Source organism: Mytilus galloprovincialis, chromosome 7, assembly GCF_965363235.1.
Source record: "Mytilus galloprovincialis chromosome 7, xbMytGall1.hap1.1, whole genome shotgun sequence".
Classification (NCBI taxonomy): domain Eukaryota; kingdom Metazoa; phylum Mollusca; class Bivalvia; order Mytilida; family Mytilidae; genus Mytilus; species Mytilus galloprovincialis.
The window spans coordinates 33,188,906-33,216,890 of record NC_134844.1 but is presented as its reverse complement, the minus strand read 5'-3'; the positions used below and the strand labels follow the sequence as shown (position 1 = coordinate 33,216,890).

Below are 27,985 nucleotides of genomic sequence, written 5' to 3'. Positions count from 1 at the left end.
AATTTCTATTGTCTAATGAAAAAACTATGATATGTTAGAATGACCATGATTTACAAATGGTACAGCGATTTAAGGGGCCTGCCCTTTGATAATATAAGCAGGGTCAAAATAAAATATATATTCAAGATCTACTTAGAGGTAGAGCTGTTGACAGAATACCCAGAAAATTGAACAAAAATATCATGTTATAAATCTGTGCTTTTTAAGTTTTTATCATTTTGATTAATATACATTTTCATCTAGTACAAATATATATTGTTTCACATTGAACTGAAGCGTTGTGTGTTTTTTAAGTAGCATAATAACAAATCACATTCAAGAGTCTTAATCGAAATATTTTGTTTTAATATCTGTTGTGATTTAAGTTTGGTAAAATTTGTTCAAAATCAGAGGTATGAATAACTAGTAGCCGTTCTCTACTTGTGTCATGAAGAACACAGAATTATCACATGTTTAATGTGCACAAAAGTACTTTGTAGCCAGAAATAAATCAAAGCTTAAAAATTCAGAAAAATTACACCTTTATAAAATTTCCCCGTTATAAAAAATAAGAGAGCATGCATAGCAAAATATAGGATATTTGCATAAAAAAAATTAAGAAAAACAGACAAAATGACTTATTCATTTATATATGATTCTTTTTTTGAACGATTACATCTGAAAGGTGTTTAGAAGGAATGATTAAATTAAATGATATATAATACAGTGATATATGAGTATTAATGACATACATATAAATGATACTTTATCTAAAATTTACAATGTTTTATCAAATCAATTGCACTTTGCTATATCTTCAGAAAAAATTTACTTTGTATTAAGGACATTTTAGTAGAACTATATACTGTAAGCGCTTATTTTTGCAGCGATTATTTACAATTTTTAAAATGCAAAACCTGCTGATGAGGTCTAAATATAATTTTTTTTTATTCCTGTCTATTTTTCCGTATACATTAAATTCATGTGAATCTTATGTTAAGAAAGTTCGCTTGTCATGTTTAAGGATTTTTGTCTGATTTTCAGAATCCTCTGAATGCCTTTAAAAAATTTGCCCATTGACCCCCATTTTTCTTTATATAAATCTTTTACATGTATAATGATAGGCAATCTGTAAAAGTCTTACAAAATTTTATAATTATTTTTTAAATAGTTTTTGAAACAAACTTGTCAATGGTAAAGCTATGAATTGCCAAAGAAGAAAAGTTTCCCGCCACAATTTCAATGGCATATATCTCGAAAACAAGCACATTGACCTTTATTTTTTTTTGCTCTTTTGATTCCTTTATGAACCCCATACCAATATAAACTAGTGTTTTGAAAAGTTAATTATTTTTAAACTGAGAAGCGAACTCCCTTAATCATGAAATTAACTTTAAATTAGCTTTCAATAATATATCTTTAGAATAACATACATATATCAATCTAATGATAAACTGTGGTTAAGCATTTTACAAGTTGTTATTTAAAATAACTGTCTATTAACCTGGTTTTCGCTATAATATAAAAAGCTTAAGTGAAATTGGCAATCTGTGTTTTCCCCCAACAAAATGTTAACAAAGTTACAAAACATAATAATATGGAACAATAAATTTTACAAATAATATATCTATCTGTCTCTATAGGAAGCACAATGATCAATATAATGGACTAGCAAACCGCTATACACAATTCTCGACAGACTAAATACAAATAAAATTTATATCTTAATTTCATTTTATTCTAATCTCTTAACAACAGATAGCTTCATACATTTTTTTCACAACCATGTTGCCAACCATTACAATCCTTGTTTCTGAATACACATATTTATCTATATATCTAATATATTCATTGTAGAATATAACACACAGGAGTTATCTCCCTTTGATCAAAGTTCACTAACAGGTTTGACATAATTAGCTGGATAAAGTTTTTCTTCACCATCTGCCTTCCGTCCTTTACACCAACCTAACTCGTCCTCTTCGCTTAATTTGTAAAATTCTTCACCTGTAATAATATTATAGTATAGTTTAGCAGCATTCAGTAATATTATTATAGTATAGTTTAGTAGCATTCAGTTACAAGTGTTCTTATCTTTTATATTAAAATATAATTTAATTTTGGATGTAACGCGTCTTCTGATTGGCTGACGTTATTTTGTTCTGAGCCCATAGACATAATCTAGTCATGTGACCATGACGTCATCAACGTTTTTTCATGGTTTTCTACGGTTTAAAATAGAATTAAATTATAAGAAATGACTGTAATATTTTTTCTGTCTATTCGAAATAACATAAAAAATGTGGTGCACACTGTTAAATAACCCGCTATTCAGTGTGCACCAAATTTTTTTGTTATTTCTTCATAGACAGAAAAAATATTACAGTCATTCCTTAAATGACAATTAGTTATACTTTTCATTATAAAGCTGATATGGTGTCAAGCAATCACCAATCAATCTTAATATCACCTCTTTTCTGTGATACTGAGGTCAGTAGTATAAACATATGTCTTTTTAGTGTACTTGTTTGGAATATTAATATTTGTGTACTGCACTGTTGTCAAAATGGCAGAGCGTCACTTGGAGAAAATTGATGCAGATTTTGCAATAATTGTGAAGCAAGAAGTTGTTTTAATTGCACCAGGGCTATTAATTATTGATATGTGTAACATCTGCACAATTAGTTTAAAGTATCAAGGTGCAAAATTTCAGTTGTTAGTCTCACGGGTTGGTTAAGTAAAAGGTGGGGAGAGTCTCAAGTTTTATTTCACAAGTGATATTACTGAAATTGATTGTACATTTAAATCACTATCATTTATCATGTTTATGTAATAATATGAAACTATCAAAATATACTGATTGGACTATTATACACCTATGGCAGCCCTTATCTATGTAAACAGGATGTTTTTATGTTGGTGTATACATACAGAAATTGAAATAACTCAGCGGGAGAATTCAATATACACTTTTGAGAATACTAACCACATTTGAAACTGAACTCATCTTGCTCAACCGCTTCATAATCAAAGACAGCCCTAACAAGGACAGGGTCAGCTAGCCGAGGAGATTCTTTCGGTGAATCTTCTGAACCTGTGTCCTCATTACCAAAAGGATTTGAATCTTGCTCAGGCTGGTATGTTCGACCATTGTATGTTTGTTCAGTGGGTTCGTCTAGTTCTGGTTCTGGTTCATAGCTTGGCTGTGGATAGGATGATCTCTGGTTGTTTCTGGAAGGAGATAATTAAAAATGGTTGTATGAAGATAAAATTTACTAATAGCATTTTATCATTAAAGTGCAAAAAGCATTGTAATACAGCATTAAAAGGACAACTGTATGACACATTTGAAATTATCTGATGATGATTGGTTAACAACTAAATATTAAAAAAGATTTTTCAAAATAAAATTATGTGGTACAGCTGTGCTGATTCTTTTCAATGGAGTTCGTAAAAGCAACAGATCATTGATAATGTTGTATTTATAGCATTTTCAATATCTAATTCTGCATTCCGGCAAGTAAACATGGTACTGATTTAATATTGTCTCTTATGAATGATAGTATTTAGAGCTTGACAAGATACATGCTTGACAGATTAGAGATTTTATATAAGACCCATGCAATGAAGTCATAGTAGTAGCTTCAAACAGTTTAAAACATCAAGACCAGTCTATTTTGTCAAATTAATGTTTTTTTAAATCTCTGAAGCATGAACTATATCACTTGAAATAATTATTTTTTTAAATCCAGACATTTATTTGTATTTCTAAATAAAATGAATTAATTAATTAATAAATCAAACTATCTGTTATTAATCTAAGCATTCAATTTCTTTATTATTTACATGTACATGGCTATTTATATTAGTATCATTCTGATCAAGGAAGAAAAGCTAATATAAGGGGAATAGGCTGTCACAAATTTTAATTATATTGAATGTGCAGGTATTGAGATCTATTCCTGAAAATATAATTATCAGTCAATAAAAGTACATCTTCTAAACCATTAGTTAACAATATCATCAAAAAAGATTCTGTATTAAACTTCCATAAGAAAACAGAACATGTGCTTTCAATTCTTTTCTCTCATTATTTTATATTTGATTTTTTAAAATACATTTTTATGATGGAAATGATAAAATATGTTAAAATAGTGAGACACCAAAAACGAATTTGTAGTTCAATCTTATTATCAACCAATGGTTTAGAAAACATGAAAATGCATAAAATATTCAAAGATAAATGATGTACAAACATTGCTGAAAAATAAATAGCAAAATCAACTAGTATTTCATGCTCTGAAACATGGCAAATCTGGAAACCATAGATAACAACATGCCAGGCAATGGAAATCAGGAAAACGAACATTCAAAAGCTGTTAGAACAGTAGTAGGCATACGTCAGTTGGATTACTTTTCATCATCCACTTTGTCGTTTTCATCTTCATCGTCATCACCAAATGGATTTAACGATTCGTCATATTCTACTTTCTGTTGTATACTGCTGCCAGATTGATTCCTTATAAGTGTTCTCTTTGCAGGGGTTGGAGGAGACCGGTTCTGTCCTTCAGGTATTGGTCTGGTTTCGTTTTTATCAACTAATGAACTAGGTGCTCCCTCAGGTTTTGTTCTATTTTCTGACTGTTTATGTAGAGATGGACTTCGTTGTGGTTTTAAAGGTCCCACAGAGGGGTTTCTAGGTAAGATAATACCTATGGAATTTTTCCTGATAAAAAATTCAGTTTAAGAAGAGATACTTAAGTATACTAAGCAGTACACAATAATTTACAAATTAAACATTATTATTTTTAATTAATGCATTACACTACAACTCTTCTTATTGGAGACTTAAAAGTTTTACCTACTTTTTTTAGAACAACTGACAGGGTTGTTTTCGGAAATGCTACATAGCCAATTCCTGTAATGGATCATCATCATGATAGAAGACCATGATAAGAAGAGAATTCCATAGACAGATATTTCTTATTGAAGATCCATTTGATTGCAATAAATTGCCTAAAATACATATATCATAAAAATCAACTGACCTGCCATTATCACTATCATTTGTTTTGTTAGACGATTGACGATTGTAACCTCCAGCGTTTGGTGAAGCTGGTGCAAATTCTCCCTTGTGTCTAATGCTTGTTATCGTTATACCATCATTAGAATGTAATTGGGACTTCCTTTCTTTCTTTGAAATGGATTGCAGATCTGGTGAATATTCCTAGAAATAAATAATGATGACCCTTAAATAATAAAAAAAAATCAAGTAGTATACTGACTTGACATTATAATTCTGCAATTACAAGATAGAAATATTAATGTTTATATACCCATAGTGCTAAAAATGAAAGCCATTTCATGAATTGTAAAAGTGATGTCACCCAATTTCAAACTTGATCTGTGTTTTGTAGTAATAAGCATTGTGTATACCAGTAGTTTTATTATATTTGGTTGAGGCAAACTAATGTTAAAGAACTGAAACCAATTGTGTGGTCCTATGGACAGACAGGAAGCAGATCACAACAAAATGCAGATAAAAAGTGGTTTGACTAATGAATGGACAAACTGATAGAAGAAGCAGTGTAAATATATGAATAGAATGATTCTTTGCTCTCAGAAGACTGTTCAATTGTATGCATTTTACAGGTTAGGTCTTTCAGGTTTTAACTTAGGCAAAGCTATGAATGAAAAAAGTAATTACTGTACAAGGAAGAATATTAATGATTTTAACTGTTTTTACCTCAAACTGTGGCCAGTTCATTGCCATGTCTGAACCATTATTGTTTGACCACCATCGTAAATCTTGATCAGAATCAGTTTTACCTATAACATTGTGGAGATCTGTATAAATTTGTGGAAACCTGAAACACAAGAAATAAACACATTATATTTTTATCAAAAAGATTGTATGGTACAAATACATATTGTAAATAGGATGAAGTAGTGCAATAGCATTTTCTAATGTAACTGTTTGTGTTTGAAATGTATCTTTGTCATCTACTGAGATACTGATTGATTTACCACTTATTTCAGCACTATTGTCCTATTTTGTGGCGTTCAGCAAACGTGCCCTGAGAGAGTCACCAACATGCAGTAGGAAAAAGTGACAATCCTTCATATGCTGAAATATGTAAGACAGATTACCTAAGAATCATACATATACACTGTTACTCATATTACAAAAGTGGCATATTTAAAGTAAATTTTAACATTTTTTAATAGAACTTTACTTTTACTAGTCAACAAGTAGTTTTATTTTGCAAAAGTGAACTCAGGTTGCAAGTTTCAAAGTCATTTCTTAGTTTTCTAATATCATGTCTGTTACAGAAAGATTGTTGCATCTATTTTAGATTTAATTAAAGGCCTTATATATATCACAAATATTGTAAATTGTTTAATTATTTTAACTGGACCTCAGAAAAATCTGAGATACAGTTTTGTAGCATTTAGCAGTCAGGGGACTTACTTAAATAAGTGATTTTCTAAATCACTGATTCAAGTAACATTATGTCCATAAAGGTCAGAAGTAAGAGATGTCTTTCTTTAATATAAATCACCTATTTAAGTAGTTCAAATTTATCACTAGACTGAGTGATTTAATTTTATTTTAGCTTTAAATATAGAATACTAATGATCCAGAGACTAATTATGTTGCTGAAATTATCAGAACCAACATATGTGTTGATAGGATGACTGGGTCATTTCAGGTGATGACCTTGTACTGAATCTAGGATGACATAAAAATCACTTGTTTAAGTATCATACCTCAATTTCCTTCCCAAAAATCACTTCTTTAAGTATCAATATTTTGATAAACCCCACTAATTTCAACACCCTCCGAACAGTGAAATTTTTATCGGGAACAGTAGAGTTTTATTACATAATCTGAAAGATGAAACCTTAAACTTTACAGGAAAAATACTCCCACTGCTGGGACAAATCTGTTAAGAAAGTATCAGTTTATTATGTAAAGCCATTATTTTAGCATTTTTTCAACTAAAATAGAATTTGCAGCTAAATGATAGCATCAAAGGCATAAACCTTGCTACTTAAAAGAAGCAAAAAGTTCACTTTTTTGAATTTAACAATTGAAAAGGTATAATCTAAACCTTCTGTTTAAAATTTTGGTAAAATTACAACATCACAATTTGTGACAAAACTTCGAATTTGCTACTTAAAGAAGTGATTTAAAATTTACTTATTTCAATAAGTCATATATTCTAAGTTGAAAACACTATTTCAGAATAAGAATGGGTGTATGTTTTCGATTTTCTGGCAAATATAGTCAGTTAGAAATATATATATGCAGACAGGTAATGGTTGTTTTACAGCTTTTTTTAGAAATGCTTCTTGGGTCTCCATTTTATAATGTGGTACTTTATTTCTCTAAATATCATTTTAAAATGATAGATGTAGTTTTTTAAATAAACATAACCACACCAAATTCTCCTCCACAATCAAACTGTTGTTATTAACTTATCTAATTAAAATTTAATCAGTTTCTACTTTTTTTCTATTGTAAAATCACTGTCGAATTAATGTATGCATGGTCATTTGTATCAACAAGTTTACAGATAAATATAAAATTCCCAAAACCCAGGAAATAATAACAGTATTCTATTCACGTGTTATGTTTTAAACTTTTCAAACAATGTGTTTGTATGGTGAAGAAATGACAAAAAAGAAGCTATAACCACCACATGTGTACTTAACTAGTCCACTTTTTTACTTACTGTGGAACAACAGAAAGGTCCAAACATTGATGAATATCATAAAATGTTGATTTAAAAAATTCTATTCTCTTCTTCTCAAATTCTTGACATTTTTGGAAAATCTGTAAAGAAAGCATAAAAGAAAATGTAGCAGAGTTCATGAAACTTCATTTTATCTTTAAGACACAGGACTGTCAGAGTGAAACCTATTGCAGGTTAAATGATTTGGTGGTCTTCATTTTTTAACTCCATGAATGATGGTTTGAAATAATGCATGTAATGCAAGTGCAGAAGTCATGAACATGATTTCAAACATATAATTTACATTTATTTTCTTTCAGTTGCATTAGAATACAGATAATAGGATTGCGTTTGAAAGCATCACTTTTTGTTATTTGATGGTGGAAAATATTGATTTACTTGTTCTCCTAATGGGTTTTTAGTAAATTCAATATGCAACAATCAAATTGTTATCAAAACCACCGGAGCAACTTTCATATGAGAAATGACTTTTTCCTATATTTATGAAAGATCATTCAATAGCATTGTCCAATGCCCAGTGATCATAGGAAGCAATCTTATAACTTTTTGTATGTATGTAATGTTTATTGTACTAGCAGCCTTATTGTAGGGTAGATGGCAATAAAAACAGCCCGGAATTAAATGATCCTGTTTCCTACCTCTGTCATATCTTCTATATACTTGGCATTATAGTTGTTTATATCATTCAGAGAGGCCTCATACTTGTCTTTTAGTCCTGCTACTTCCTGTTGACATTTTGATAATCTTTCCTCCATTTTCTTTTTCTGTAAAATAAAGATGGACATTACTAATAAAAGGTCGGACAAAAAAGTTTAAGCAGTCAAGATTTTTATACTATAAGCATGCTAAATAAAATTCTAGCTTTTTGGGAAAGATTATAGGTTTTCTGTTACAAGGGAATTTGTAAAAAACTTACTGTAAAACAATTGTGAACTGTACATGTGATACAACACTTAAATGAGACTTTTTCAAATAATAGTGTCCTTTCAAGTTTGGCTGCAATAGGTTTAGCAGGTTCAGATGGGGAGAGGATTTATGACTATATTGCTCATTGTTGAAGGCTGTACAGTGACCTGTTGTTGTTTTAAAATTACTTTGTCTCTCTAGGAGAGTTGACTTTGTGGCATTCATTCCACATCCTCTTATATTTATATTAAAAATAATGTTTGAATGATGATAACAGTGCACTTTGGCATTAATGGCTAATAGTTTTTTTCAAATCAAATCACTGTGAGGCAAATTTCTCTTGGAAAAAATTTATAGCAAAAGCAAACATTGATACACCTACGTAAAACAAACTTTAATCCTATTTACATAAGATAGAGTATTTCCTTAAAATCTCCATTCAACTGTCTGTCGATAATGAGAATTGTTTCATCAATCTCAGGGATGACACCTTTCTATATGAAAGATCAATTAGGTATAGACATACCAAACAGATAAAACAATTTACAAGATAAATTGTAAGATAGACCCTTAGTTGTCAACATACTTGAAAGATACTTTATCAATACTATGTTATAATGCCAAACAAACTCCCAGATTCTTACTTATGTAAAATCAATAGTTATCAAAGGTACCAGGATTATAATTTAATACGCCAGACACGCGTTTTGTCTACATAAGACTCATCAGTGATGCTCATATCAAAATATTTATACAGCCAAAGAAGTAAAAAGTTGAAGAGCAGATTCAAGAGAGATTCATTTATTTAATTTGTTTTCAAACAGTTATTGGCCTCTTATTTATGGGTAGTGTCAAAAAAAAGTTATGATTGAAATTCAACATAAGAGTGATTGATTGTTGATGTTTTAACACCACTTTCACCACTCTTGACTATAATGTGCAGTGACACATCCCAGGGTTTCTTGGGGGTTTCTGTTACACCCTTTTTGACATCAATGTGTCAAAGTGTCTTGCTATCTAGTTTTCAGGATAAATTAAATTTGTCAATAGATTACTCTGTGTACATGGCATATGCACAATGTTGATCAAAACTGTCAATCGCCAAGTAAATTTAGAAAGTGGTAACCAAATGATGTGAAAAATGTTATCCTTTTATATACATAATTAAAGGTAGGGTAACAAGGACAAGCAAATTATAATTCAACTCTAGTCAATGTGAATGAATGTGAGAAATTCTGTTGTTCTCACAGGTTATACTGTAATTTAGACATTCTAACTAAAGCATAAGATACAATTACAATTTGTATTCATAAACATAAAGTACATTAAAAAGTTACTGTAAAGAATACCTACACCTATCTCTCAAACTTAAGAAGGTGAAGTTTTTATTTCAGTGCAATTTAAAATTTGATACTAAGAGATATCTATAAAATTTTCATATCTTATAAACTTATATATCTGCTATGAAATCTCACCAATCAAATATCGTCAACCTCGTAAAGTAAGGTTGACATCTTTTGTCTGCCTCTTACACTTAAAATGTATATTGTAGTGGTTTATACATTATATATATATTTTTGGACATGTACAAATTCAACATTTTCATACAAGGACAACAACAAAAATCCATTAAAATTTAAGACATTATCAGCAGGATCAGCTCAACATTTTTTTTGGTGTCAAGTTTCAGTAAATGAATACATATATGCTCAATAACATAGGAATATGATATGGATTGTTGATATTTCATATCTATCTCCCTGAGTATTCTACCGGTCTATCTTACAGGTAAATAGTATACCTGTCCATTCAGGTGTGTACTGGCAAACAAGTTTTCTAACGGTCATTTAGTCAAATGGTAATTATATACAGTAATTTTCTGACCATCACTAATGTGAAATGAATGTAACATGAGATATTTGTCAGGCAGTGTGACACTCTGTACCTGATTAACTATTTAAATTAGATTTTCATTCTTCAAACCAAAAAAAATAATTTAAAAAAGCCTTAGGACAGTTTACACTCTAGCCACCCATAAAAATTCTTACTTGACAAAATAGACAATTAGATATCATATCAATTTTCAATTGTAGACCCCCAAACTGAATAACTTAAGAATGTGTGATCAGTCGCCTGACATAAAACTTTAAAGCAGACCAGTTCAAACTTAAATGGCTGTACTGAGGTCAATTCACACACTTAAATGGGTGTACTAAGGTCAATTCACACTGTAATACAATATAGATGTTTATCTTCCATATTTGGATTTCTATCAAGAGTTAATTACCATTTCAAATAAGTATTGAGAAGATGTTTAACCCACATGCCTAACTAGGAGATTACTATAGAGTGGACAGTACCATTTGAGTCAACATTACACAAATCTGGTTAACAAAGAAACACTTTAGAAAGAGAGCACAAACTGTTGATCATTACTTTTCAATGAATTTCAGCAGAAACATCTAAGTAAAGAAAGGTTTTCATCAGAATGTGTTATAACTATAATGTTTTCCATTAGAAATAACACTAGAACAAACCTGCGAAATGGCGGGCATATATAGCTTGTAAACTGTTGTAGGATGAATTTTTGTAAAAGATATTATGTCTGGAGAATTTCATATATAAGGTATCAAAAGCCCTCTCCCTTTTTTCAAAAGTCCGTTATTTGTTTCCTTTCTGTTAAATTCAATTATTTTTCGGGTTTCTGGCCTTATACCACAATTATTCCTCACCTTTACTAAATGCATTTTTGGTAAAGGTCAAATTAAATTCAAAATTTGCACTGCTTCAAACATAAAATAAATGACACTGCTTATAGACCATTATTATTCTAATAAAAATGCTTCTAGGACAATCCATCAGTGCTTTTCCTTTTGAGAGCCTTATTAACATGCCAATGGTAGGATTTGAATCTTGTATAAATGACTACGGCTAATTTGAGGGGTGGTCGGAGGGGCCCTGATCCGCAAATCCCGACGTGCATTTTTTAATGAAATTCATATCCCGACATCCCAAATTCGAAAAAATATTCCTGGATCCCGTAAGGATCAATCCTGAAATCATGAGCTTAAATGAACCGATTCCGACGTCTCGAAAAAGTCCTGCCTCACCTTATCTCTACCTTACTTTCATTTTGGCCAAATCATTACTTTCCCTTTCAACAATAAATTTGTATGCCCCATTTATGGGCATTATGCTTCTAGTCTGTGCGTACGTTTGTCCGTCCGTCTGTCCCGCTTCAGGTTAAAGAATTTTATGATGAGGTAGTTTTGGTAAAAGTGTCGATGCGGCATCCGTATACTATGGACACATTCTTGTTTCCACATGTTTTTCTTATTTCAATATATATATGCAACTGGTATGACTCGTTTGATAGTAAATATTTCAAAGAAAACAGTAGACAGAATACAGAGAGTCTCTATATATTATAGTAGTATAATTGTAGTTTACATGTGGATAAACCTGAAAAATAATTTTCTGTAAGGAGGTATAATAGTTGTGGTTCTTGCGATCTAAAAACCATGATATGGAGAACGCTCTGATTGGCTTATTTGTTTTTATTTTTGTAATCTATCATACGATTGGTTGTTATTGTTTCATAACATTTAGTTGAGCCAAACTAAAGTTAGAGAACTGAAATCAATTTCTGGACAGACAAAGTTGAAACTTGATGCCCCCCTCCGCTATTGAAGTGGCATAAAAACCTATAAATTTTTAAAAAGTAATCAAATTTTAGTATTAGAAGCTTTAAAGGGTGTATCTTAATCAAGTGCCTATTTGTCTTTTTTAAAGGCATATTACTTATTATTTTGTATCATTTTGTCTTATGCAAATGAGTATCTATCATAATAGTAATAGATACATCTCAATACCAACAGGAAAGATTGAAGACCTATACTGTAGTTTCTTTTTAACGGCTATAAAATTTTACAATAGATGTTTAAACTAGGTGAAGCAGAAAATATAAAGCCTAAGTTATTTACTACAGGTAAACATTTAAAGGTAGTTCAATATCTATTGTGATAGATATAATACACATAGTTGAGATACTTTATCTGTCCACCAAGTTATGACATTTGTCTATGATATGACCACACCTTATATATGTCTGATAAGGTTTCATCTCATTCTGTGAATATTCATATAATATGACTTAAAGAATATTGGCCTTTAGTGGTTCATGAACTCTTGCTACTGCATAAACTAATTATTTTTTCAACTTACAACATATTCCATAGTGAATATCTTGACAATGACTGTCGGTCAGAATACATCATGCTGTGCCATGCCAGCAACCATCAGCACAAACATTATACCTGATTGTAATCCAATTATTAACCAATGACCAGAATTTTTAAAGTTTCATCAAAACTTAAATAAACTGTTGACACAGAGATATGTCTTGTCTGATGGCAGAAAATTCAGAACAAAACAATCTAATGTACAGTAACATGGCTAGTTTATTCCAGAAAAGCAACACCTATGACTCCCCTTCTGCTATGAAAGTCAGCAGACAAGACTAAAACTCAAAGAATACAATAAATCAATCAACAATTAACATTCTTACTTACTCTGTTCATAACTCTGCATCCCTTTATTAAGACATAAAACTTTTATCAGTAACTTTATAATAATCATTTTTTTTTATAACATTGGAAAAAGTGCCAATTGATTCAAAGTTCCTGGACCATGAATCTGAGGCAGAACATCTAAATGGTCAACAACTGAGATGCAATGAATAAGCATCACCCAGGCCTGCAACTTTCATTGAAGACAAAACATATAAATCAACAGATCATCATGCTGTCATGAGTTGTTCTTTTAGTTGTTATACTCTCAACTCTCTTCTTTTTAATAGTATACCCACACCTATAAAAATAGCACAAGATGAGATGCCCCAAAAAGATTATGAAACTGCAAAATGCAATTTCATATTTAGTTACTTTTATAAATTCAGATGTGATTTGTATCACTGATGTACATTTTCAACTTAAAATCATTACTGTAACATTTTATTTAAATTTGTAGTAGCAAACATGTGTTATTTCTATTTTTAGTTGAGTATTTTCACAGAAATTTCTAGGAAAAAGCTGTTTTATTGTTTGAATATTTGTGGTATGCATGGGTGCAAGAAGTCTACCACAAATTAGAATTAAAATAATAACTTATTTACTACATTATCTAAGACTGACTGCTAATAATATATCTTCACATTTAATCATAGCCTTTGATCTTGTATAATTTCACTTTATCCCAAACCTATAAATTCCAATTCTATTGTTAGATCCATTATCTACCAGCCGAAGGGAGAAAATTTAAACATCCATTCATGAAAGAGATAATTTCCCATTAAAAATAGACGAGAAGTATCAGGACCAATTGCTAATGTTAGCCATCCTATTTAAAAACTTGACCAGGTCTACTGAAAATTCAGGAAAAAATGTTAATTTCCAACGAAAACAAAAACCAAACATTGTTAAGGCTTGTCACATCTACTTGTTTATATATGTATTACCTGCTGGCTACAACACAATTCACTGTCGCCCTAATGAAAATGCAAATTACCTCATTATTCAAACTAATTACTAAAGGAATTTACCTAATTATTCATACTAATTACTTGAGGATGTCATAACTAAGACTAAGCTGGAAATAAAATAGAGTCCATGCTCTAAGATAATCAATAAGACAATGGAAAGTTAAAACACGAAAATTTCTTCACAATTTGTTAACTGTGCAAAAACATGAAGGATTTTTTAACTACAAATGTACGGCACATATGTAAAACTTCCATCAGGCTAAATTCTAAATAGATACTTTTCCAAAAGATAAGGCTATTAAAACTGGGAATCAATCAACCATGAAAATAAGGTCAAGAACAGGTGAGCACTGTCTAATGGCAATGAAAACCTAGCATTATTCTACAAACTGAAAAATGAAGGTCAGTTGACTCTTCTTAGATGGACATGTTCACCATACAAAGATTCTACATTATGTATCACTCTTTGTGTTTTAGAAACAGATCTAGACCTATTTAGAATATCTAGTAAACATTGAATTAAGTCATAAGAGCATGAAAATGAGGTTACGATGAGTTACATATAACAGATCTGAATACAAAATATGGATGTCTTAAGATTCTATACCTTCTGAAATACTAAGCTATATATCATCAATCAAGGCCATCTCTGGTTGAGAATACCCATCATGTACTTCTCAGATGGTTTCAGGCAAGACCATATAAATGCATGATAAAAAATCAAGGATGCAGGACATATTTATTTCTTGTTCACTCAAGACCCAAAACATTTTTCTATATTTTAAAACATTTTGTAAGCATTGAAGCAATGAGTTTTATTTTCCTAAAAGTAGAACCTCACACTTAGCACTTTTTAAAGATGGTAGACAATATCCCACATGATTAACACTGACAATGTAAACACTGATGTTATTCATTCAGGCAATGTCAATGATAAAGGAAGGTTAGGAACAATAAAAGGAACCATTTTCCACAATTAGCTTCACTTCATGACAATCAACATTGAAGAACCAAACAAATTGCTGGAACCATTAGGTAATACATATACACGGTAAACAGACATAAAATTTACAAAAAAGAAAAAAAGAATATATATATATGCATTTACAATTTCTAAATGCATTCATAAAGTATTAGACACATGGTATCCATAATAAATTATATCAGAATCTGTTAACTAAAAGAGATTTTGACTGAAAATGTTTCCTGATAATTCTCAAAGGTACTTATTACATAATATCAATAAATTACAATTTTGTACTTCCAATCATCAAATATTTGCACTTCCTCACCTGTACTTATGGTGCACTTCACCTACTTGTGGTATGTACCAGTACTCTTGAAAACCACAAACATTTTCACACCATACAAACTATGACATTACCGTACATAAAATCATCTACAGACAACTAAGTCAGTGCTATTTTTTTTAGATTTGAAGGATTTCTTGGCTTAGCAGTTCTCTAATTGAGATATTTATTGTTTACAAACAGAGTTCATTTTTAGCTATTTGAAATGATTGTTTTTAAATGAGTGATTTTTATGTATTAAACATCATAATTTATAAAATGTAAAATAATTGATGGCCTTAGTAATAAGATTCAAAATCATTATAACTGTAGTTTCAATTTTGCAATAATCAGTATTTCTACAATGAACTGTATTATCTTTCATGATAACACCTGCTTCATAAAATTTATTTTCTTCATATGTAACATGTATGATCATATTATTGTTTTTAACAAATTAAATTGATCTATGAGATAACTCTGGGTACTGTAGCTTGTTTTTTTTTTTTTGGATGACTTTTCTACAAGTTGTCTGATAAAAAAATCCTTAATTTTCAAAGAGCCAAAAAGAAAAAAAAACAGATTTTGAATCATCATGAAAATGTCCCTCGATAACATCTCAACTGGGAGATTTCAAATTCCCTATCCATTACAACAAAAGATTCCAAAACATCTTTGCAATCATTTAGTTCATTCACCCATACGTTTGTACTTACAGTATCTAAAGCTACTGAGTCATCACTTCTCATGTTATTGACTTGGTTAGCTGTACTTTTCTCTGCTTTACATGCATTGTGGTAATCTTTTCTATTGGACATTACTTTTGTGTATTTCTTTTCCCATGGTTTCTGGGCCTGAAAAAATACAAAATAATATTGTAAAGTATATATGTTCTGTTAAATCTACCAATGAAAGTGTAACAGAAAAAGAAAATAAATTTAAATTACCACTTATCAAAACTTTAGCCTTGCACATAATGGACAGACTACCCCACTGCGGTAGGCAAAAAACATAAATGACAGACAGGAATAATTTTTTTATATGTATATACAAAGTGAAACTAGAGAATTTCTGTACTAAAACAGCAATTTCCAAAATGAAACAGGTATCTTTATGATTAAATATCATTTATGAACCTGTTCATTCTACAATGTAATAGTAAATCTAGCTTCCTGATAAAAATTTACTCAAACATAAGCATGAACTGTAGTTAAGTGATTTAAGCTAGCAGTTTAAATAATGGTTTCTATCAAATGTACCAAAATACAAAGTGGAACCACGTCATCTGGAAAGGCAGAGTGTAAATCAATATGCCTAAGACATAATATCATTGCAGGACGCATTAGATGCACATATAGCCAACCCAGAACATGATGCTGAGACTGGGAGACACAAGATACAAATAGCTATTATGTAATGCACAAATGTGAATATGTTATCAAGAAAAATGTAGGAAGTTTTGAGAAATAATCAAAGTCTGAGGGCTGTTATATTATATCAGAGCCAATTTGGAAATATCCTGTTTTCTAAAGAATTTACAAGGCAATTTTTTTCAATGAGCTCAAAAAAGTGAATTTGACATGTCTCCTCATTTACTATTGAATACCATTCCAAAATACTGAGTCAAAATACAAAATGTATATAAAGTGAACCAGAATATAAAAGTCACCCTCTGTACTGTTAATAACTGATTTATCACACTTTTGAATGGAGGATCAAATTGCATAGACATATAATTACAGCCTGAACAGAAGAGAATGATTGGACAAGACAAATGTGACATTTAAGTTCATGCTAACACTAGAACCTAACAATAACGAAAACAATACAAATAGTGTATATTCAATAACAACCAAGAAATGACCAGTCCTAAAACTATATACATGTAGTATTCCGGTAATACAATAATGTATGAATACTGAGCAGGACTGGACCAAGTATTTATATTTTTATAATACAGTATCTTTTTACAGGATAACAATGTCCCCCATTGTTCACAATCAAATCATCAACATTCTTTACATGTTTTTTCTACGTTGATGAACTGATTTCCATGGCCTTGTAAGTTGTATTGTAACATTGTGCATTTTAATGACACTTAAATCTGATACAATTTTATTATGACAGGTCTTGACAAATTCAGGTCAATTAAAACATAACATCTAACCTTGTCACACTTCTTCTTCCAAATTTTAAATTCAAACCAAAAAAAAAAAATCATGTTCTCTTTCAGGAATATGAATTACAACCTTTAAAGATTAGTGCATCAGTTATATCATCAATGAAAGTGTTGTACAAATAAAATCAAAGCTAAGGGTCAACTTTTCTACAAGCAAGCTGATTCCCACCGTCTATGGTAAAACATATAGGTAAAATGTACATTGCCATGTTAACATACGAAGTGTGCTGTTTTTACCAGTCCATTACAAGCTATATAGCATGTGGTGTATATTTTTACTCTCTGGCTCTACATCTTTGTACCATGTAATTCTTGTAAGGACCACATGAACATGCAGGTCACGATATATATAGTACATCAAAAGTTTATATGTTTTCTATGGTTATTTTTCTGTCCTCATTCTGTCAATTTAGGAATTTGGTATGATAGAAATCCTTGTTTGCCTACGTTAAATTTATTCATTACTTGCAAAGGGTAATTCAAGATCATATTTTCTCGATGTGTTGTTGGACTGCTGTTTACATTTGTTTGAAATTAATGAACATGTTCAACACAGTCAAACATCTCTATTTATTTATATTAATTACCTGTATGTAAATCATACATGTACATGTATAAAAAGTGAAATTCCTTTCAAAAAAATAATAAAATAGGTTTGAAATGGGCAATATGTTTACACATGTACATAATTTTTCAATTTGTGTGTCTATTCAAAGTCTGACCTAGATTGAACTATAAATATGTAACAATAAATCACAACATGATAACCAGACTAACTAGGTAGTGAAAACACCATAAACTATTAGTTATATAAATATAAACAGCCTCAGGACATGATATGATGACATGGTATTCATCCTTAATTCTATCTCCACTCAGTAGTGATTAGTACATTGTTTGTCATCACATTTTTCTTGTACTTATGATGTTTATCTTTTGTTAAATATCAATAGATTGATAAATGATTAAGAAAATCTGTCATACATCTTGTACTTTGTACAGATTGTAACAGTTGATCTTAAAGTATGACAAGCTTATACACATGTACTTTAAACACTTACGTGTGTCTGTAAGCAAGCTTAAGTCAGTGTATATCTATTGCACATTGTATATCTTTATTTCATACAAGGAAAGGAAAGGCATGTACATACTTTAAATAAAGTTACTGTAAAGTCATAAATTATTGTGTTTGTTAAGAATGGACAAAATGTGAGATTTATTGTTGCAATTTCAAGATAATCTGCATACAGATATCAGAATGTGAGTTCTCAATACCCATCCAATGGTCACATTTTTGGCATCAATTTTAAAATGTCTATCAAATTTATCAAGGGTCGTATTCAACATGTTCATTAAAATAATATAAACTAACATAAAATAAAATTAACATTTTGATCTAGCCAAATATCTTAGAATTTAACATGTTAAATAAATTGATGCTACATTTGAATATGTGTACTCCTACAACGATGAGACATTCATTTCTTAATTTGGCGTATAAATATTCGCAACACTTAGACTCAGTGATTCAGTTTTCACATATATATCAAGATTTCACCCCTTTTCTCTTGTCGAGTAAAAATTCACTGATCACATTGACATTTATATTTTACATTCATGATATGTTATCAAATAGAGTTATCTCTTTTTCTGATTGAACATTTTATATATTTGTAGATTTCCTACCATTAAACAGAGATCCGTAGACCATGATTTACATGACCAAGGTTGTCTCAATTTATTTATATTAAACTGATCAGTACAAATTCTCATCCCACATTGCTTTTTGTTTTATTTACGTATTATTAAGACAATCTTTATGTTTGTATGAGTATAGTGAAGAAGAACATAAAGAACTAGAATAGTGACAAAAGAAGACAGACAAGTGTCATTTCTACTTCTAACCAAGATAACCATTGACACTAGCTATGATGCCATACAAATTCTTATTAACCTTCGGATCAAAGGATCAAATAGGAATTGAATGAGTCTCATTAGTATACTAACAACTCGGCATAAATTTCCATTTTTAAGAAAAATTATTTGTATGTATATTGGCATTGAACTGTTTTCTATATGTTCTTTTGCTACGGCAAATAAAACATCTTTTATCTGAAACCTCTCATGACCATGATGATGGGCTTTTGAACATAAAATTAAGGACCCAGTCGCTACATTAGTAAACTAAACAGGTTATTGGTCCTTCTTAGTCCAAGTTGTGTACATTATATTAGTTTACAGCTTTTACATTAATGCTAGCAAGACAAATCTTTGTTTGGCTTGCTTGCTTTGCTTGTATCAATGTTTGCTCAAGCATGGTAATTAAGATAGGCAGGGCTTCGGCTTGTTTACATCATACTTAAATTTTATTGGACGTTATGTTGGAGGTTAAGGACACGAAATTTTAAAACATCTGGTAAAGATGCCAATGGTCTTCAAAGGTAACAACTCATTTCTCTGATTAATACTTCTTATAAACATGATTAACTAGTTTTTAAGTTAAGGTTCTAAAAAATTATGCCCAATCAAATCCTACCTTTTTGAATCCATCATCAAATTCCTTTGTTTCTTTATAGTGCATCATAGATTTGTGGTAATTTTCTTTTTGCCATGCTTTGATTCCTTGATAAACTTTCTGCATCAGGTTCTCTGCTACAACTGTATGTAATTCAGCTGTACTATTGGCCTCCTCTAGTAGTCCTCTCCACATAGCTTGTGTTGTTCCATATTCTGGACCTTCAATTATATACACACAATGTTTAAGTCTTTAAGGATAATAAGAGCACAAGAAATGACATAAACCTTTTGTTTTCAATTCAAAGCTTTTTTTCAGTCTTCATTCATTTACATTACAATATGTACAGCATGCATAAAGGGAAAACAACAGATACCTATTTCATTTTGATTATTGTTTCAGAAATATACTACTTTCAATTAATATAAAACAAAGAAATACAAATGAAAAATATTATCAATTTTATACATTTATGATGACTATATCATTGTATGTCTCCTCAATTTTCTTTTGGAAAGAAGCCTCACTTAGACTAGATACATTGTACATGAGTATATGCAGTCGGAAACCAGGTTGAAATAGAACAAAAGAATCGAAGCTCTCTATTAGAGAAGGCGATAAATGTTTACTGTATTGTTTACTATAGTGACAAATTTTTAAAAAGTTAATAGAAACAAACAAAACTGCAATTTTCTTCTCAATTACGAGGTGTTTTATTTCAAAAACACCATTTGCATAAGTTTTCAATTTATCTAGTACATAGTTAAGCAGAACAATTAGATATCAAGTCGACGACATGGGTATCTTTCAAGTTGGATGACAAAAATGCATAACCTCCGATTTTTTTGAAAAAATTACCACGGACGGAAAAGATATCAATCTATTAGTTCAGTAATTTTCGTGTCTGCCCTTCCATTATGTGACTGAATAAAAAATTCCAAAAAATAGGTAACAATTGTATCGAAAAGAGAAAATCGAGTGCACCTTTTTATGTTAGGGCGTGTTTGAGTTGAGTATTTTGTCTTGATATCGTTCAAAGTAAGAATATTTCATACATCGTCTCGCTTCAGATTCTATCATTTTTATAAATTAAAGCTACAGGTTGACTTTATAACACAAAAAAATAACAGTACTAAAAGATGAAATATATGGGTCAAGTGAAATACCTATCTAATGAGTCACACAAACAGGGAAGGTGTGTTCGAATAGCTATTTTTTTACTGAAAGTACTTGACGACAGTCTTACAAGTTGGATGATGAAAATGCATATCTTCGAAAAATTCTAATTTTTTGTGTGTGATAACTAGGGTTTATAGTCTTCAACCACTAAAAAAATCTAGTCTGCCCTTCCACGAAATATTTAATTAGATTTTTTTTAAATGTTTATGATTTTTCGAAAATTCCACCTAACAACCGATCAGACAATAGTTTTAAGTTGAATCAATGCAGACAAGATCATTAACTGATGCTCATTAGCTAGTTGATACATTTGTCTTTTAAAATATAACTGACATATAAGGATCGTATTGGTGCAATGTGGATAAATTTATCGGTTTCCAATAGCAAAATTGGTAGCGCGTCATCGCTACAATGGCTTCCATTTTTACGATTGTGAAAATGAACTGGCGTAATGGGGAGATAATTTTGACGAAGTAGGATCCTGACTGTATGGTAAGACATATACTCTTACTGTACATGTTAAATACAGAACTTGGTGAGAGCACACAAGTATGGTAACATGTAGATACAATATATGTATTTTGTTGATTCCCCATTCATATTTTATTTATTTACAGATTTTCCAGTGACTATATACATACCTTTATCGAGAAAATCATTCCATTTTTTAGTCCAACCTAGTAAATTTTTTGAATATCCTTTTTCTATTTCTGCTCTCTGTTCTATAAGTTGACGTAAATTGTCACAAAGTTTGTATCCATTGTCACAGCGTTTCACAGTCCGACTATATTTTCCTATTTCCCAAAAACTGTCACTAGTGGCCGTCATTTCATCATGAATCGACATTGTGCTGGTTTTAATTTACCTGAGACTCTGAAATTAATTGTTAAATACTTATTTTGAAAACTACAATATACAGTTTTTAGTTTAATCATAACAAGTGTAATTAATCTCCTACTGTGTACATGTAAAAATGCATGATGAAAACATTTACAATATTTGGCTTTGTAGTGATACATCATCCTAGACACTCAACTCTGGATGTACAGGTTTGTAATTTACACAAAAACTGGTTTATTCATGTTATTTCTAAAATTTCAAGTATTTACAAATTTGATCCAAAAAAATTATGATGACTTACAAGAACTCTACAATGCTACATGAACATGAAATGTAATTTGACTAATTAGTGGCCTTTTTTAATTTCCCTGTTAAGATTAATTACTTTCCAGATAAATATTACAATGATTTGAACTTTCAAAGTGTAAACAAATTTGTCCTAGGCTAAATTGATTTTCTTTTGTATATCCAACTACATTTTATAAATCAAATTTCCTTATACCTAAAAAGTGGTCCAGTACTTTATCAAATAAAAATTTATTCCAGCAGGAAGCACAAAACGCATGTAAACAAAACTACATGTATTTTTTTTTCAAAATAGTCTGGACATACATGTACTTGTACCAATAGTTATAATTATCTAGAGGCAACTTTCACCTACATGTATAAATCTAAATCATATATTTGTTTGTACCTGTAAAAAAGGTTAACAACTTTGGATTGGTAATACACAAATATGATAAAACTATAAGAAACAGAAATAGACAGCGTTCCACATGTCCATTCTCAATTTTATTAGATACAATTAACAATTGCTATACTTTACAAATTATTTCCTCAAACTTTGATGTTTTAAGTACAAGCTGTGCAAAATATTTATATTGGTATTTCCGATACTAAATTTAAACCCACTTTTGACTTTTGGGGAAACATGTAATTTTATTATAATTATAATAACGTATTGATTCACATGAATTATTTTAATTACTTATAATGATGATCATCAATTGAGCAACATTTTCATGATCATTATATTAGTATTTTATTTTTAATGTATTGGCAATTACAATGTATTTACATTCTACATTTTACATACTAAACCATATGAAGATGAGATTTTCAATTTGGTATTTTATTGGGTTTTTTTTTCTGACAGAAAAAGAAATGGAGCGGGGGGAGGGGGGGGGGGGTATTCTTTTCAATGACATGCATTCTGAATTTCAATTTGTTATCAATTTTCCAGTACAAATTAAAGCTAATGCATAGGTTTTTTGTCTGCATGAAGCAATAGTACATGCCCCCTTGAAACAGCACGCCACCTGATTAAAATGCTAGTTTCTGAAACTTACATGAATTGTATTTCCATGATTACAATATATATATAATATTTATTGCACTGTAAAACATTCACCATTTAACAAGTTTAAACTGAACTTTTTGGGAAACTGTAGGCTGTGACTCAGGAAGCCTTAATTTGTAGATTAGTATCAATTTTTTGGTGGGATGGTATGATGAACCACAGAGTCTTCACTAGTCAGATCATTAAGGCCATACTTAAAAATATTTTGGTATGCCCAAACCTTACCCAACATCGAGACAGTGGGTAGGTAGGTAGGCATTTTCTTTCTGTTTTTTGGCAAAGATAAATTTAAGTACTAGATGTTTATTAGTCTTCATGCCTATCTGAATAAAAAAAATCACATCAGGACAATTAAAGATTTTGAGTAGGCAGCAATTTTTTGGGTAGGTAGGGTTAGGGCAAACAAACCTATTCTTTTTTATGGCCGAACACAAGAAACAGGTAGACAGATAGATACTTTATTCTCTAAAATTAAATACAAGTTTACAGGTAGATCATATCATAACATGATAACACTGTCATTTTTCTTTATCAACACATATTTCTGAATTATTTTTAAAAGTAATGGTGAAGGATGATACATACAATGTATATTGACTGTTCTAATTCAAAATGCTTTATTTTCATTTCCTTTTAAAAAAGGAAGTTCAAAGGTTACAACAATGTTTTCAGTTTAAATTTTATGTAATAATTCATTACATAATGAACTTCAATATTTAGGATACATAGTAAATATCAAATATTTCAATAACTAATCAGCTTTAAGACCTTTCTAATCTTTAAATTCCTTTCCATATAGTTACACATCAATTGCTCTATGGTTAAGGAGATGGGATAGCTATACCCTTACAATTGGTAAATCATTGTCAAAATGACATTTGACTTGTTATAAAACCAGAAAAATTATCACAATCATTAAATTACATTATTGTCATTTGGAAAATATCATTTCTTCATGATTTGAGAAATTAAAACACCCTTAAATATTTTACTGATACAAATGTTTTCAAATGGTAAACATGTTAGATTGATTAATCAATTGATGTTTGTTTAATGCCAATTGGTAAATTCAGCTCACTTCAGAATCATTGGGGACAGAGTTAATTTGACTAGTATTTGAATTTATGGTCCTGTATCCATGATATTGCCTATTTTATCAAAATATGTCTGATTAGGGAAAATTTTTGGCTCACTTGCATATGCAATGTGTCATATAATCATAAAATAAATTTTGTGTATTTATACATAATAGATCATATAAGAATAAGATGATATGAGTGCCAATGAGACAACTCTACATTCAAGTCACAATGGAGAGTTGTGATAAGCATAATATATTTCCTTTTCTCTTTCATGTGCATGTTGTTGATTCATTTCAGTTTCCTTTTAATACTTTTATAATTCTTATTCTATGTCGAACAGAATAACAAACTGATGACAACATGCATGTCTGTCCATAGCAGATTCTACACTTTACTGTCAAATAAGTACTACACATTTTTATTTCTTTTGAATAAATGTCATGGTCGATGATTCTGAGAGTTCAATGATTATTCACCCTCAAGTATTTAACAATACTAACGAATTATCTTGAGTCTTTTTACAGGTACATGTACATTATCATAGACTGATCCAGTGAGTTTTGCAACCCCCATCCCCAAACTAGAAATTCACAAAATAGTTTTGGTGAATAAGCTTTGTTGTCATTTAAATTATATATTCAATGAGCCACTGAAAGAGGTGACATGTTGTCATTAGACTAATAATGTTTACCCTGGGAAAAAAATTCTGAGATGCTGTTTCCGTCAGGCATACAAGAAGGATTAACAGAAAAGAGCTTTTTGCTGTTCATTCATTCTATTTTTTAAATAAAACTTGTAATGAAAATTTCAACAATTACAGAGGAAAAATCATTAATGAACGACATTAATCTTTTTCGTTTGATATGAAATAAAATAAATGTAGTACAGTATCCTAATGTATGAGCAAGGACTTCTACATTTGTAAGTTATACGTCCTTGGTTAAAGTTTATGGTTTCCCTGCAGTGTTCTCCCCAGGATTTTTTTAAGGCGCAAAATTCAAGGGCGCGTAACTCTTTTTTTAGAGTGAACTTTTGTGATCTGAAGCAATCAGTCATTAATCCATGACATGCAATATGAATTATAATGCAGAGTATTTAATAATGAATTACAAGAATATATATATGTATATGAAATAAATTGATTTTAAACACAAAAGTTATTTATAAGTCAAAATACAAATATTCATCTCTGTACTCTCTGCTACTTCTAGGGATAATGTTTCAAGATAATGTTATTTTGTTGGACATTCTGTTCCTCAATTTTGTCTTTATCCTCTTTAGGGTTTTCTGAAAAACCCCTCTCACAATAACTTTTGCTTATACCCCCTTTAACATTTGTAAGCCATGAAAACTCAGTCAGCCACTTGTCATTGAAACCAGAAACATGGTGCTTGTTGTTATCACTTGCTAAAACTTTAGCTAGGTTGAGATTAGGAGAAGCAATGACATCTGCTTATACTGACAGTGAAGAGGAAGGTGTATTCCCCTTTTCATTAGAAGTCATTAGGCTAAAAAATAAAACTTCTACTTCCATCATCTGTCTTTTGCTTAGAATTCACCTTTCAGTGTTATTTGCAGAGAACATGTTCATTCAGAATTAATAAAATCGAATATGGTTAAGATATTTGATCATATTTGGTATACAACTTTTTAAAACAAAAATATGTTAATGAACAGCTGACAAGTTTCTGTAGTTTTACATTACGCTTCCGTGTGTATTATTGTTAAAACCTATCTCTGGCAGGTAAATATAAACGGACTTTGTAAGTTTTTTTAAAGTTAAGACCATTGAAATTATCAACTAGTGACATTATATAGAAGCTGCAGCAATTCCGTACCCGTGTTGATTGTCACATATTTCCCAACGAACGGAATTTTACGATCGATGTTCAATGATCATTTTATTCATAAAAACACGACAGTTTAAGACAATTTACCTTGCAAGTAACATTTTTTCACTTTATATTAAAATAAATCACTTCTCTTTATCTTTAATCAAAGTTTATTTTATTTTTTTCAATTACAAATACTATCATTCATAATTTTCATCGTAAATATCTTTAGCAATGTGTATTCAAATTTATAACGTGTTTTCATCACGTTCATTGGTCGTGTTAAAATAGATTCTTCTTCTCGACCAATGAAAAAATTCGTTATTTAAATGGTCAAGTGATCACACACACAATGCGTAAATACCGACCTCTCAGCGGTGATCAGCAACTTGACAATTTTAACCAACATTTATAATGAAAATGTGAAAATTAACACGCTGCGGGATCAAGTATTAAGGGACAGCGGACAATTAAGATGCTGCGGGATCTTCGAAAATATTATGAAGGCGCTGCGGCACCGCAGCGTCATATCGGCCTGGGGAGAACACTGCCCTGTTACAAATTTATAGGGTATAACGTACATGTACATGTACAATGTATACTTGTTTGTACAATATTTTTTCAAATAAAAAATCATTTCAATATAATCATGACTATCATGGTTTTATATGAATGTAGTTCTGGTATTGCATGTATTAATATCAGTGATTGTCATTTGCAATTTGTATATGTATATATTTTAATGCACAATTATTGGTAATTTTTTTTCTTCTAAATGATAAATCCTCATAACATTTTTAAATGAGCTCATACTTTTGGTCAGTCAAAGAAAACAGTTGATTTTTCTTTGACCTATAATTATTTGAGCTCTTCAATGTATTGCAACAGGTTTCATGACCATACATTTGTCTTAGAACAAATGATGAACTTTCATTATAACATGCTGATCTACAGGCATGACAGCCCAAATCATATGGTCACACCCAAATTGGCCTTTGAAACATGAAAAAAATATTATCATGAGATTGAGACACTTAAAATTATTTTTTTTATCAATGGCCAGATTATATTTTTGCCCCCGGCCAGGTGTGCTAAATAAAAAACACCTGTCAAAATTTTTTCTTCAAGGAAGTGGTCTGCAATGCAAACTGACAGAGTGTCAACACTTGAAAGTAAATTAAAGTTTAAAATATTGCCAATACACTTCCAAAGCAGGCAAATGAAAAACAAACGAAGGGTAAAATTAAATGATAATTTGATCCAAAATTATGTCAACAATCCAAAAAATGTCAGGATTGACAGACCGTCCGGAGACTTATTTTGTTTTGTGTGCTACGTTTAAACTTGGAATATTTTTATACCTCTGTAATAATATTATATCAAACTTATTTGTCTTTTATAGAGGGATAATTTCACGGTGTTGTGTGTAAACTATGCTCATACTCACCCAGATTTTGCAGGTGAAGAAAAGTTAGAAAATCCAATATGGCCGACTTGAATGGGTGTGGTTTATTTTTCTGCATGT

The 27,985-nt window shown here is 30.4% G+C and overlaps 1 protein-coding gene across 4 annotated transcripts; it reads right to left on the bottom strand.

The window, feature by feature from the left end:
• Positions 1–20: 20 nt before the first annotated feature.
• Positions 21–27,969, bottom strand: LOC143082811 (protein kinase C and casein kinase substrate in neurons protein 1-like). 4 transcript variants are annotated; one of them, XM_076258667.1, is made up of 12 exons: positions 27,908–27,969; positions 21,988–22,219; positions 20,189–20,388; positions 16,190–16,327; positions 14,161–14,190; positions 8,378–8,503; positions 7,719–7,819; positions 5,726–5,846; positions 5,028–5,206; positions 4,394–4,705; positions 2,966–3,210; positions 21–1,986 (listed from the first exon to the last, which is right to left on the bottom strand). In XM_076258667.1, the coding sequence occupies exons 2-12, from the start codon at positions 22,190–22,192 to the stop codon at positions 1,868–1,870; spliced, it is 1,776 nt and encodes a 591-aa protein (XP_076114782.1). In that variant the 5' UTR covers positions 22,193–22,219; positions 27,908–27,969; the 3' UTR covers positions 21–1,867. The 4 variants fall into 4 exon arrangements, with proteins under 4 accessions (XP_076114782.1, XP_076114783.1, XP_076114785.1 ...); XM_076258668.1 differs by lacking the exon at positions 27,908–27,969 and adding an exon at positions 22,689–22,713; XM_076258670.1 differs by lacking the exon at positions 4,394–4,705.
• Positions 27,970–27,985: the final 16 nt, after the last annotated feature.

What these genes read in the sequence shown, in the direction of transcription:
- LOC143082811 (XM_076258667.1), bottom strand. Translation starts at nt 22,192, where the DNA reads ATGTCGATTCATGATGAAATGACGGCCACTAGTGACAGTTTTTGGGAA. An exon ending in AATTGTGTTGTAGCCAGCAG is followed by an intron (nt 8,504 to 14,160) that starts GTAATACATATA and finishes TTTATTTTACAG; the next exon opens with AAAAAGAAAATGGAGGAAAG. An exon ending in GACCTTTCTGTTGTTCCACA is followed by an intron (nt 5,847 to 7,718) that starts GTAAGTAAAAAA and finishes CTTGTGTTTCAG; the next exon opens with GTTTCCACAAATTTATACAG.